This window comes from Suncus etruscus, chromosome 5 (assembly GCF_024139225.1).
Source record: "Suncus etruscus isolate mSunEtr1 chromosome 5, mSunEtr1.pri.cur, whole genome shotgun sequence".
Classification (NCBI taxonomy): domain Eukaryota; kingdom Metazoa; phylum Chordata; class Mammalia; order Eulipotyphla; family Soricidae; genus Suncus; species Suncus etruscus.
In genome coordinates, this window is record NC_064852.1 from 88,965,192 (window position 1) to 88,978,608 (window position 13,417).

The 13,417-nt window shown below is 43.8% G+C and overlaps 1 protein-coding gene and 1 long non-coding RNA gene across 2 annotated transcripts; both read right to left on the bottom strand.

Annotated features, from left to right (window-relative positions):
* LOC126009170 (uncharacterized) lies at positions 1–2,578 on the bottom strand. Its single transcript, XR_007495883.1, has 2 exons — positions 1,179–2,578; positions 1–438 (listed from the first exon to the last, which is right to left on the bottom strand). It is a non-coding gene; the product is annotated as an uncharacterized LOC126009170 (long non-coding RNA).
* A 615-nt stretch (positions 2,579–3,193) lies between these two features.
* Positions 3,194–9,115, bottom strand: HNRNPA3 (heterogeneous nuclear ribonucleoprotein A3). Its single transcript, XM_049773472.1, has 10 exons — positions 8,977–9,115; positions 6,815–6,937; positions 6,583–6,729; positions 6,290–6,500; positions 5,915–6,004; positions 5,736–5,831; positions 5,570–5,650; positions 5,259–5,402; positions 4,149–4,271; positions 3,194–4,066 (listed from the first exon to the last, which is right to left on the bottom strand). The coding sequence occupies exons 1-10, from the start codon at positions 9,046–9,048 to the stop codon at positions 4,014–4,016; spliced, it is 1,140 nt and encodes a 379-aa protein (XP_049629429.1). The 5' UTR covers positions 9,049–9,115; the 3' UTR covers positions 3,194–4,013.
* Between the last annotated feature and the right edge of the window lie 4,302 nt (positions 9,116–13,417).

Here is a 13,417-nt window from a genome sequence, read left to right on the forward strand (position 1 = left end):
TTTCTAAAAATATTTTAATGAAAATTTTCTTTCTGTAAACATTTCATTATACTACAAATGAGACATTTTAGTCCATCACAGACCACCTCTTCTGATCTCAATCAGAAAAAAAACCATTGTAGTTTGAAATTTGAGTAGGCTAAAAATCCGTACATGATCTCTGCACAATAGCATGCTTATTCACTACTGGAATCCCATGAGCCATTAGAACTTTTTGTGTTGTATGAACTTGTAAAACCATGCTTTCATTTCTTGTCATTACCAGGCATTTTGGTGAGTGTTAGCAGTAATCCAGGTTGGCTTGACAAATCTTACCCATTGCCCCCTTTTGTATTTGCTTCCTTGAGTTTACTGGTATTCACTTGAGAGTTGCTGTTTTTCCCAGAAATGAGTGTAACTACATTTAAATTTAAAATCCATCCATTTATTCCAGATGATCTGAAAACAATATTTTAAATATGCTATCTATTGGAAACTAAAACCATGTTGTGTATGTGGTTTACCCTTCACTAATTTCATGGTTATGCATAACTATCCTAATGTAGACACATCATTAAAGTTCTGTGGCAACGGCTTCCCTTTCACCTAAGAGCTTGGCCTATGACCCACCAGAAACATCTTATGCTAATCACATCCCCAAGATGATTTTTAAAAAATTTTAATCAATTTTCAACAAGCCCTTTGGGGGCAAATAGCCCTTATTAATAACCAGAATGATATGTATGATTGTTTCATTCTTTGGAAAAGGTGTCTTCTAGGAATCAGGCCTCTACTGTTTAAACAAGCTTTAAAAACTTATGTATTTAGCCCAAATAACTGCATCTAAGAACTTGAGGTCACTTAAAGACCATTCTTACTATCATCCTAGTAAATCTAGCTATTTTCTCTAAAACTAAAGATAAAGCTCTAAGTCATACTAAAAACTAATACTTGAGCTTTCTTTTTGCTTATCAAAAAGAATTGGCCTTACCCTAAAGACAACCAACAATGGAGATATGTGGGGCCCATCTAACTCAAGATGAATACTTGGGTTACTGCAGGTGAGGTTTTAAGACTGTTTATATGTTGATGTGGTTCCCACTGCATATTGGCAATGTACCTAATATTTAAAAAATCTAGTAAGTTTGTAGATATAAACAAACGGTGTCATCAGGTTTTATGTGAGCTACAAACCTTACCCAGCGAGAAACCTTCGTATTTAAGATGGTAGGAAAGACATTCCTCATTTGGGCAAGTAGGTTCTCATTCAACCTGCAAATCAAAAAGATTACTCTTACCTTGCTTTACAAAAAAATCACTCGTTAATTAGTGAAAAAATTCAAATTCAATCCTTACCTAATGCTTATTGCCCTTCCTTGCAGGTCTAAATGCTAGACCTAGTGACTGTGGCAACTATCTCATTGAAGTTCCAAAAGGCGAAGCTCCTTTCTGCTAGACTTTCTTCGATATTTTCAGTTGCAATAAGCAGATTTAACTAGCTTTTGTAAAGTTGCTTACTATCACCAAAGTATCTTATGCCTTCACTTCTCTGTTGTTGAAGCTCTTGCTGCTGCCTTGTCATTCTTTATTTATGCTGACTTGTCCATACTCAAAAGGCTGCTGAAGTCCTGTCTGAGTGAGTCTCCTTTGATCCAAAGTGCTTAGAAAGCACATCTTAGGTCCTTTTAAAGCTGGTTAAATCGCTCTCCTCATGGCTTACTTTTCCACTGTTTACAAGGACTAAACTAATACAACTTATAAACAGGTCGCATACAGATTTCACCTGCTTATAGGTTGCAAACATCAACTTACTGAAAACGATTTTTTTACTATTAAACTAGTTCCAGGAACATAGAAAGTTTGTTAACAGTACAATAACTCCATATGCCATTAAAGGATACTGTCAAGGTTGTGTCAAACAATTTCACAAACATAGAAACAGAAAATGTTTATGTCCCCCATTCTTTCAACCTTTATTATATGAATAAAAGAACTTGAGACAATTTAGCTCAATTTTAATAAAATGTTTCCTAAGCATTATTTTGACCAGATACCCAAGTTATGAACATTGACAGTGTCCATTTATATACCACACTTGAAGTTAAGGACTTAACCGTTTTTTGATTAGCCTATTTTTCTATACTGTATATTCACATACGTCCATTAAACAAATGGAATGTTTTGTTACAATTTATTGGTTTGTGAGTGTTTTCTGGAAAACTGCAGTTATTTTAAGATCAATTTCATGCTGGCAATGCATGCATTCAAATATTAATGCACAGAGGCACAGATTAAAAGCAACAAGAGAGCATATTCAAACACTAGCACGCCCCATTCCCCTTTTTTATTGCTTGTTTTTTTTTTTTTGCCCAGTACACTGCCTTAAAACAAAGAAATCTTGAATCAACTTTAACTGCTGACGTTCTTAACAGCAGGGTACATACTCAGGGCTTGAGTGACACTAAAAACACTAGCTGGCGCAAAACAGTAGACATTGGATTGGTAATGTCATGATGTTATTGTCTAAAAACACCTCAACCAGGGTCCCAACAAAAATAACTCATACCAACATGATTTAAGTTTACACATGGAATAAATGTTCCTTAGAATCTTAAGAACTCAAACTATCCAAATTTTATTGGTCTTTGGGAAGTGACAAAACTTGTGCTAAGAGACTGTGCTACTTTTCTACTGCATTAAATCATCTAGGATAATATTTCTAAGCTATCCTTCACTTTACCGAGTGAAATGTTGGATATACAAACACGCAAGTATGCCAGCCAGGTAAAGATTCAACAATGCATGATTTTTATTCTCTTCTCTGAGAGCTTGTATCAAAAAAATATATATTGAATCAAGGAAAATGAACTGAAGACTTATGGGCCCCTCTTGTGCTTCAAAAAGAAAACAAAGTAGCCACTAATTTGCTCAGATTTTGCAGGTTTAGTGTTCCTGTATTTTCCAGGGTTTTAAGAATGGTTTTTTACTGTGGGGAGGAAAGGGGAAACATCCATCCACTACCGCTTTCCAAAATTTAAACAGAGGGCAGCAGACATTTTTACACCCAAATAAATTCATGGCAGCAGTTAACATGTGACCAAGATAAATGTAGGATGGTGATGTTGTTCTAAACAACTAGGACTCTCAGCACAACTAACACACTAAAATAATCGGATTACATTTTGAAAGAAAATGCACAAAAACCAAATAGGAATTTTGAGATTTTTTCATTTGAAGTAAAATATTAATGCTATTAAATTCACAAATATGCTAATTTATATACCCAATTCTATTTATCTAAAACACACATTTGCAAACATACAAATATCTATTCTCTCCACATGTCAGCGCCCATTCATTTCATTGTTTGGAAATGGGAGAATAGAATCCCCTTAAACTGCAAGTCAGCAGGTGTTTCTTTACAGTTAACTTTAGCAAAATTCATACAAAATATTAATTAACAATGATCTTCTTTACTTGTTAACTTACAAGGAAACACCTCCAAAACTGCATTTTGTTAAAGTTTCTGTACTAAAATGTAGAAAAACTGAACTACACAAATATTGAAAAGTTAAAAATTCCTTAATTTTTTATTCCTGGTACCACTACCACAATTTACAGGGCAATATACCTGATGTAATGAAAAGAAAAAGACAAAGCTACAACAGATAAAAGACCTCAGGAATGTACATCTAATTGACACTACATTGCATTAATCAATAGCTGCACTTTTGCAAACTGTGGCTATGACAGTCCTGAACAAGAAGGGTTTCCTGTTTAAGCTGCAGTAACTTTTCTGACTATGGATCATCGCTCCTTCTGTGGCAGATTTTTACAGTTCCTCTAATGGATTTGGGACGACTGTCTCAAAGTAACCTGCAGCTTTCCTGACAACTCCTCGCTCTCTCTCCTGCTAAGAACTGTAGCCTGTTGAATAATACAGGATAAAAAAATTATTACACTCAGTGAACAGTTTCACATATTCTTTATCATCATCACAAAAATTTAAAGATACCTACCCTTTGCTGTTGAGTTTAGAACCTTCTGCTACCATAGCCACCACTTCCACCACCAGATCCATAACCACCTATAAAATACACAAATTTGCTTAGAATTATACTTGTTTCAAACTTAGTTATGAAAATCTTACCAAAAAATTAATAACTTACCACCATATGGACTGCCCGAGCTTCTGCCACCAAAACTGCCCCCTTTCATGGGTCCATAATTTGATTGCTGTTGTCCACTGTAATTTCCAAAATCATTATAGTTGCCGCCGCCACCATAGTTACCTGAAAATTACAAAAGGTTTCATTTGTTTGTGGTGGACCTGTGCAGTAATGGTTTTTCTCTTAAAATATGCACATATCTTGAGAGCTATATCAGCATTCAAAACCTTGTTAATGCAACTGAGCCTATATCAACATCTAAGCAAATCTCACCCAAATTGTTTACATTTGACTATTTGAAAGAAAAAGACTTTTAATACTATGCCCTCACTTCTGGCAGAGGTCCACAACAGCCTCTGGCACACAGTAGAGATGTGCTTCGGAGCATGTCAAAAGTTACAATATTTTATATTGGATAAATTAACATCCCCTCCTCCATACTATAAAAAAAAAAAGACTTGATGCCTCAGTACCCCATATGGTTCCACAAGCCAGGAGTGATTTTTGAGCACATAGTCAGGAGTTACCCCCTGAGCATCACATGGGTCCAAAAACCAAAAAAAGAAAGTTTGATCACCTATTTAAAACATTTGTGGGGAATGGGAGGTAGTTTTATATAGAGATGCTCAAGGGCTGTTCCTTCCTCTCTAAATTTAAGTTACTCCTGGTGGTGCTCCTGTGGACTAGATGAGATAGATGTGAGGGCTTGGAACTGGACCAAATGCCTACAATGGGAATGTTCTACCCATTGCCTGTTTCTCCATCCCCTATAGAACCTTTTTTGTTGTTTTTTGGGTCACACCCGACAAAGTAGGGGGACCATCTGGGATGGTGGGATTCGAGCCACGTCCTTCTGCATGCAAGGCAAAACACCCTACCTCCACGCTATCTCTCCAGCCCCAAACCTGAGTTTTTTTAAATAAGGTTCCCACACCTGAAGGTACTCAGGGCTTATTCCCAGTAGTGTTCAGAATACCATAAAGGAAAATACAGGTTGGCTGCATTAAAGGAAAAGATCCTTCCCAAAGTATTATCCTTCTATTCCCTGAAGGCTGTTTTTAAAGCCCTTTCAAATGTCAATAGTCTAGTTAAAATGAAGAAAAAGCTTACCACCACCAAAATTTCCTCCTTCATTGTAACCATCATATCCTCCACCACCTCCACCATATCCACCTCCTTGGTTTCCGTATCCTGGTCCTCCACCACCATAGCCTCCTCTACTACTATAACCAGGACCTCCGCCATAGTTGCCACCTAAGAATTGGGTCACACAAAAATTGAACAGAAGAAAAGTATCTTTAAATTAAAAAAGCAATTAAGCCTTTATTAAAAATTGACTTCAACAATGTTTTTACTGACACCAGAAAATGCAGTAACTCAGACTTAAGTATACAAACATGGAATAGATAAAAAAAACTTACCATCACCACCAAATCCATTATATCCACCATCACCACCTCCATAACTACCTCTGCTGCCACCACCTCCACCACCATAGCCTCCTGAGAATAAGCAAAATAGGGATTAAAAATAATCAATTTACCTGTATGTTTGTAGTAGATAGGAAATGGTGATTTAACACCTTACCTCTTCCACCAAAGTTTCCACCACGGCCAAAGTTTCCTCCACCACCTCCAAAATTGCCTCCACGACCCATAAAGTTGCCAGAGCCACCTCCACGACCTTTAACACAAGTAATGTAGATCTTTTAGAATCTTCCAAACATAGCTCACACTTCCTGGTTATGAACATATGGTGATACTCACCTCTTTGAGATCCAGCAGACTGCATTTCTTGTTTAGAAAGGGCCTTTTTTACTTCACAATTGTGCCCATTAATAGTGTGGTATTTCTGAACTAAAATTTTTTGATCAAAACAAACAAAAGTTAACGTTTGGAACAAGGACATTGTTTTCGTTATCCTTTATCACTATTCAACTCATTAAAACATCAGGAAGGCAGTCACTTAGTAGATTAAGTGTTCTGCAGTGTTACTAACATTTGTATCTTGATCCAGAAGCTGGTTACTGAGATGCAATCAGATTAAGAAAATGACCTTTACGCTGACCTCATTCACAACAAAGCCAAATTCTTTAGCAAAATCTAGTCATCCTGTTTTCTTAAACTCTAATAGCTACTCACCAACAATTTTATCAACTGTATCATGATCATCAAAAGTTACAAAAGCAAATCCTCTCTTTTTTCCACTCTGCCTGTCCTCCATAACTTCTATGGTTTCAATTTTGCCATACTTTTCAAAGTAGTCTCTCAAGTTATATTCCTCTGTATCTTCTTTAATACCACCAACAAAAATTTTCTTCACTGTTAGATGGGCACCAGGCTTTACAGAATCCTGCAAATAAAATATTGTTAAGTATAAAAAAATCCACTTTTCTCAATAATTGCAGGTTACACACATGATTCTAATCTCATACCTCTCTAGAAACAGCTCTCTTTGGTTCCACTACTCGTCCATCAACCTTATGTGGTCGAGCACACATTGCTGCATCCACCTCTTCAACACATGAGTAAGTCACAAAACCAAAGCCTCTGGAGCGTTTTGTCTGGGGGTCTCTCATCACCTACAAAACAAACAAAAATATTCAATTAAAAAATATACAGGTCCTCTTCCCTTTCAAAGAATCTTTTGTTCCTCTTGTAACTTACCACACAATCTGTAAGTGTGCCCCATTTCTCAAAATGTTCTCTCAAACTATCATCTGTAGTTTCAAAACTCAAACCTCCGATAAACAGTTTTCTCAACTGCTCTGGTTCCTTTGGATCATGGCCCTGATTGAAACAAAGCAACACATTCAAGTTATTTTTATTAGTAAGTAAACTGTTTACAACAGACACCCACCCCCCCAACATCATTAATTCCCTATAAAGCTACAAGTAATCTTCCAATACCTTAAGATCAAAAACTGAAACAGAATCACAAATCAAAGAAGACCCAAAATCATCCCAAGGAAATTTACGACCGGTCCTCCAAATGCCAAGGCCACTTAACCACACCTGGATACAGATATCACGGATCTTTAAATTACTGAGAACCATTTCCGAGAAATCGATGTACTGTATCAACACCCAAGTCAAGACTCGCGCCTTCCCTCTTCTATGTCCAACAGTGATTAATTTCACACCGCCAACAACACAACTCCAAAATTTCCCCCCCAAAAGCTCGAAGAAATGCATTATTTTTAAGCGACTTAAGGCTCTTCAACAAAGGGCATCGCCAAAGCCAGGAGAGGAAAGCAATGAGCTCTAGCTGTGGAACCACGTGGCTCCAGAACTCTGAACTCAAGAGTGACACCTGACACCCCCTCCAGAAACCGCCAGGTGTGGCCCAACACACGTGCTTCGGTGGACACACACGTGTTGGAACAGGAAGTCATTGGGTTGAATATTTTCAATAGTGTGGTCTAAACCGTTTACAACTAACACCAACGGCCATTTCCTATGTGCGAGAACCTTCACTTATTAGAAGTCCTTGAATAGAAGAGGTCACGTTAACATTCAAGTATCTCCCTGCCTCACGGAAGTAGACAACAATCTAGGCACAATCAAGTGCAGGGCATGTGGCTAACCCGAGTGCTTCAGTCACAGCGCAAAACCACGATTTTATTTTACTTCGATGTTTCCAAGCAGCAAGGAAGGATTAACGCGAACATCACCGCAAAGCCGAAGAAAACGACAACCCGCCAAAAGCTACCAGCAAAAAACAAAACAAAAAAAAACCAAAACCGCGACCAGGGGGTGCGACTTTCCAAAAACACAGCTCTGAATCGACAAACGTGGGGTGAACCGTAAGAGAAACACTCCCCAAGGGAAGTTTGCCTTCTAGTTCAGAGCACATCTATTGAATTCCAAAGCCTCCTATCCCCCTTAAAAAAAAAAACACAATAGCGCAAAAGAAAAAATAATTTGGAGAAAAAAAGAAAAAATACTTTGAGATTAAAAAAAACCAACCCACCTTTACCTTTTTCATTTAAAAAGAAAAAGCCTATAAAACCAGGAGGCCAGAGATTTTTTTTTAAAAAAAAATAAGCCGCAGACGACCGCTATTTTCCGTTTCTAAATAAGCCTGGGCCCTGAGTTAAAAAAGGAAAAAATTCCGCCCAGAAAGGAACCTTCTCGCCCCGACGGGATTCGGGGCGCGATCTGGTGTCCTTTAAGCGAGGCGAGGTCCCGGGCCTAGGCCCCAAGCGGGCCCTTCTCCCGGCTGCCCTTGCTGCGCCAGGCCGGGCCGCCTTCACTGTGCCTCTTTCCCAACCCCCGCCAGCGACGCGGCCGCGGCCGCCATTGCGGGCCAATGCGCCATTTCGTAAGGCGGCGGCGGCGATGGCGGCGGATCCGTGGCAGTGTGGCCGCCGCCCGCCCGCCTACCCGCCTGCGCGCTGGCTGGCTGGCTGGCTGGCAAGCTCACTCGCTCCTCGCTCGCGGGCTCGCTAGCCCGGATGTGCCTCGCCTCCCCTCCCCCACCGCCTCCTCCCAACCGCTCCCGCCGAGGCCGCCATGCCGCCCCAGCGCGGGAGGGGGGAGGGCGCCGCGCGGTCGGCGGGCCGCCGGACCTGCCGGGTCGCCTCCGCTCAGCCCGCTTCGAAAGCCTCCAGGGCTCGAAGGCGAAGCGCTCCGCGGGCTCCGACCGGCTCAAACCGCCTCGGCCGCCTCAGCCGCGCCGCTCCCTTCCCCCCGCCCGTCTCCACGCCAGAGCACGGGGCGGCCGAGCCCGTCTCCTCTCCCCGGGCCTCCCCGCTCCCACCGCAGCCAGGCCTGAGCCCCCCAAACGCTTGCCACTACCCCACAACCCCCCACTCTCCCCCTAATACCTCCTCCCCCCGGCGGCGGCGGCGACGGCCGGAGTCGGGCTGGGGGCGACCGGGCGGCGGTTTTACCTCCATTTTGAGACCGGACTCGCCTCTTCCAACTCGAGTTCAATATGGGACCGAGAGGAAGAGGCGGGGCCAGTCGTCACGTGACGCGCTTTCCGCGCGCCGCCGCCGCCTCCGGCCGGGGGCGGGGCACGTCGCGGGGGAGGAGGCGGGGCCAATCGGGCGCGAAGAGCTCGACTGACTGGACGCGGGACGAGCAGGTTGGCGGGTGGAGGGCGTGGGCGTGGCTGGGCCTCGGGAGCGCGCGTGCGCGTGCGCGCGCCTCCACTTCCTTTCGCCGAGCGGCCCCGCCCCGGGCTGGCCCAGTTCGCGCCTTGCGGTGACGTCAGCGCCGGCTCGGCCAATGGGGAGCGCACACGTCTGGAGGCCGCCTCGTGACCGCGCGCGCGTCCGCCGAGGAAGAAGGGGCCTTTCCCTTCTTTTCTTCTCCAGTTTCTCCTCCCCTCCCTTCCCCTCCCCCGCACGGAATGCTCTCGCCTGGGCCCCATTTCCCAACTTTCTCTCCCTTTGGCTTCCCGAATAAAAATCCCACTCGGCTGCACCGTTTCTTTAGTCGCCACAAAGCACTCTTCATTGCTCGTCCTTTTATCGCTCTCTGGGAAACGCCCCATGGCTATGGCCCGGGTTGCCACTTTTTCCGGGGGAGCTCGCGCTGCAGACCTTAGCGCCCGCTCAGAAATCGAGGGCCTGGGCCTAGCAAAATGCCTTCACCTTACCTTGCTGCGGGGGCTTTCCCCGGTTACCCGTGGGGGCGTGGCGGGTGACCGGTGGCAGCCTGAGTTCTGAAGCTCAGGCCTGCAAAATCCAACAGGCCTTTGCAGGGCATGTGGCCAAGTCCTCAAAAAAGAAAGCCTTAGGCGATTTCTCTGTCACTTAGAGGGACAAAGGGTTTGCACCCAGGAACGGGGTGATTTAGGAGACTTCTCTCCAGGGCTTAAGGGCCAGACTGACTGTGGAGCCTGGATATTGAACATTTCCTTTTGCGAAAATTGCAAACTGCTTGCAAAAGTGCTAGGCTAGAGAGCTTTTCACGGGTGGCAGCCTGAGTTCTGAAGCTCAGGCCTGCAAAATCCAACAGGCCTGTGCAGGGTATGTGGCCAAGTCCTCAAAAAGAAAGTGATATGAGATTTTTCTGTCACTTAGAGGGTCCTGTGCAGAGAGCTGGGACAAAGGGTTTGTACCCAGAACTGGGTGATTTAGGAAACTTCTCTCCAGGGGGTCAAGGGCCAGACTGACTCAAGTTGGGCCGGGATCTTGAACGTTTCCTATTGTGAAAATTGCAAACTGTCTTACAAAAGTGCAAGGCTAGAGAGCTCTTCTCCTTCCCGGCCCGGCTTTTAACAGCACCAAGATTTCAAGTTTTGCCTTTTTTAGTTTTGGACCACAACAGGGGGTGGGTTCAGCTCCTCTGAATTCTGGGTAGGGGATCCGGGGTGGTGGCTACCTGCGATGCTGGAATTCTGGGGAACTACGTGGTGTCTGATTACCTTGGGCTCTGTGCCTTCAGCCAGCTTGTTTTGCTACATTTAATTTTGAGTGGTGGGGTTTCTTTTCTTTTCTTTTCTTTTCTTTTCTTTTCTTTTCTTTTCTTTTCTTTTTTGAGGGATGAGAGACACACTTGAAGGTGCTCGGTATTTCCAACGAGGTGTGGAAGTGTGACTCCTGGAAGTGCCTGGGAGGGGGAAGTGAGGTGCTAGGAGGACTTAGGGTGCTAAATGCCAGGAATGGAACTCAGCCTTCAGCATGCTTTGCAAGCACTCTGGGGTGACAGCTCTCCAGCCCCAAGGCCTATATTGTTAATGTAGCAAGCAATCCACTGGAGCAGCTCCTTTGCGATTAATTGAGCCCTTTAAAAAGTTAATTTAGGGGGCCGGAGAGATAGCACAGCGGTAAGGCGGTTGCCTTACATGCGGAAGGTCGCTGGTTCAAATCCCGGCATCCCATATGGTCCCCCGAGCCTGCCGGGGGTGATTTCTGAGCGTAGAGCCAGGAATAACCCCTGAGCATTGCTGGGTGTGACCCAAAAACCAAAAAAAAAAAAAAAAAAAAAAGTTAATTTTAGGAGCTGAGCGATAGCAAAGTGATGCCTTGAACTCGTCAGACCCTGACAACCCGCCTTCGATCTCCAGCATCCCATATAGTCCCCGGTGCCTGCCAGGAGCGATTTCTGAGGTAGAGCCTGAAGTAACCCCTGAGTGTCACCAGGTGTGACCCAGAAACAAATAATTAAATAACAGCTATATATTTATTATTAGTGGCGTGTTTTGGGCCTCATGCTTAGGTACTTGGGGGTACAAGTCTACTGGCTCCCTGCTCTGGGGACAATGCGATGCCAAGTACCCTTGCATGCAACTCAATCAAGTGCCTTGCCATCTATACTATCTACCACCCATACCCTGCATTGGTGAGTGGGGGAGTGTGGGTTCCACTGGATGGTGGTGCTCAGGGTTTACCCCAGGCTCTGCACTCAGGGGTTACTCTAAGTACTGCTCAGGTGCCAGGGATCAAAGCCCTGTTGGCTGCAGCAAGGCAAGGAACCTACCTACTGTACTAATCCTATAATGTCTGCATTTTCTTTTATTTTGGTTTGAGGGCCACACCTGACAGTGCTAAGGACTGTTCCTGTACCTGAGCTCAGGCATCACTCCTGATAGGGCTCAGATGACCATGAAATGCCAGGGATGGAATCCAAGTTGGCTGAACACAGGTCAGCTACATGCAAGGCAAGCACTCCTCTTGCTGTACTAAAATTAAAATGCCCCCTGCATTTTAATGATGCAGTCTATATAAGTAATTCTTTTTTTGTTTTTGTTTTTGTTTTTGGGTCACACCCGGCAGCGCTCAGGGGTTACTCCTGGCTCCATGCTCAGAAATCACTCCTGGCAGGCTCGGAGGAACATATGGGATGCCGGATTCGAACCAGTGATCTTCTGCATGAAAGGCAAACGCCTTACCTTCATGCCATCTCTCCGGCCCCTATATGAGTAATTCTTTAAAAATGTTAGAAACCGGGGCCGGGCGGTGGCGCTGGAGGTAAGGTGCCTGCCTTGCCTTCGCTAGCCTAGGACGGACCGCGGTTCGATCCCCCGGCGTCCCATATGGTCCCCCAAGAAGCCAGGAGCAACTTCTGAGCGCATAGCCAGGAGTAACCCCTGAGCGTCACAGGGTGTGGCCCAAAAACCAAAAAAAAAAAAAAATGTTAGAAACCCACTCTTTTTGGGAGGGAAATAAAAGGGGAACAACACTGGGCTGCACTCAGGTATCACTCCTGGTGGGTTCAGGGGACCATATGTGATGGAATCTAGGTCTGCCTGGAGTAAGACAAGCATCCATACTCAGACCTCAAAGGGGCCTCTCTTGTTTAAAGTAGAAATTATGAGATTTGGGGGCTGGAGAGAGCACAGTGAGATGGGTGCTTGATTTCATGAGGCCTATCCTGGTTCAATTCTCTGGTATCCTATATAGTTCCCAAGCACTGCCAGGAGTGGCCCACAAACAAACAAGAAATCTTGCAGTTTTTAGGGTGGAACAATAGTACAGCTGGTAGGGTTTGCCTTGCACACAATCTGGATTCAATTCAGGGATCCACAGATGGTTTCCCCAGTCCTCTTGTAGGGATCCCTGAGTATTGCCTGGTGTGGCCCAAAACCCAAAAACAGAAAACAGAAAACTTGGAGTTTGTTGCTAATGGCTTGAAAAGTAGTTTGTTAGTAAAGGAAGAAATGGTCTGTTTGGGGTTTAGGGAAAGGATAACAATTTATTGATGTTTATTTCACATTGCCCAGGAGGCTAGGTGTTTTCTTTGGCACACAGGATCAAAGGATCCTCTGTTTAGAGCAGTCACTAGGTTTTAATGTTAGCTGGATGAAAGCTCCAAAGTAACCTTCCCTCTTGTTGCTCTGATTTTCACAAGTAAACTAGTAAGAATCCTGCTAAGTAGATACTTCCTGTAGCCAATAACAGTAGAACTGTACTGGAATCATTGGAAACTTTTATATCCTTAGTTTTCTGATTAATTTTCACTTCCCCCACTTTCTTTTTTAAAGTCTGAAACATTTATTGTGTGCTTTTGAAGATAAATTTTGCTGTTGTGGAGAAGATGCCATTTCCACTTTGGCCATAATAAGCTAGAAATGTTTCTGGAGCTATAGTACAACAGGTAGGACTCTTGCTTTGCACATAGCTAACAAGGATTCAGTTCCTGGCCACTTGGATATTGCTGAGAACAACTAAGTGTGATTCTTGAGTGCAGAACCAGGAGTAACCCTAGCCTAGAGCATCACCGACTGTGACCCAAAAACTAAAAACCAAAATAAAACAAAGCTTAATGAGAGTGGACAGGCAAAAGCACAGTTCAATAAAACTGTGTACTGCCCTG

Excerpts from the sequence above, each read along its gene's own strand:
- HNRNPA3 (XM_049773472.1), bottom strand. The coding sequence starts at position 9,048 with ATGGAGGTAAAACCGCCGCCCGGTCGCCCCCAGCCCGACTCCGGCCGT. Across the intron at positions 6,005-6,289 it reads TACAGTTGATAAAATTGTTG|TTCAGAAATACCACACTATT; the intron begins GTGAGTAGCTAT and ends AAAAAATTTTAG. Across the intron at positions 5,403-5,569 it reads TAATGGATTTGGTGGTGATG|GTGGCAACTATGGCGGAGGT; the intron begins GTAAGTTTTTTT and ends CCCAATTCTTAG.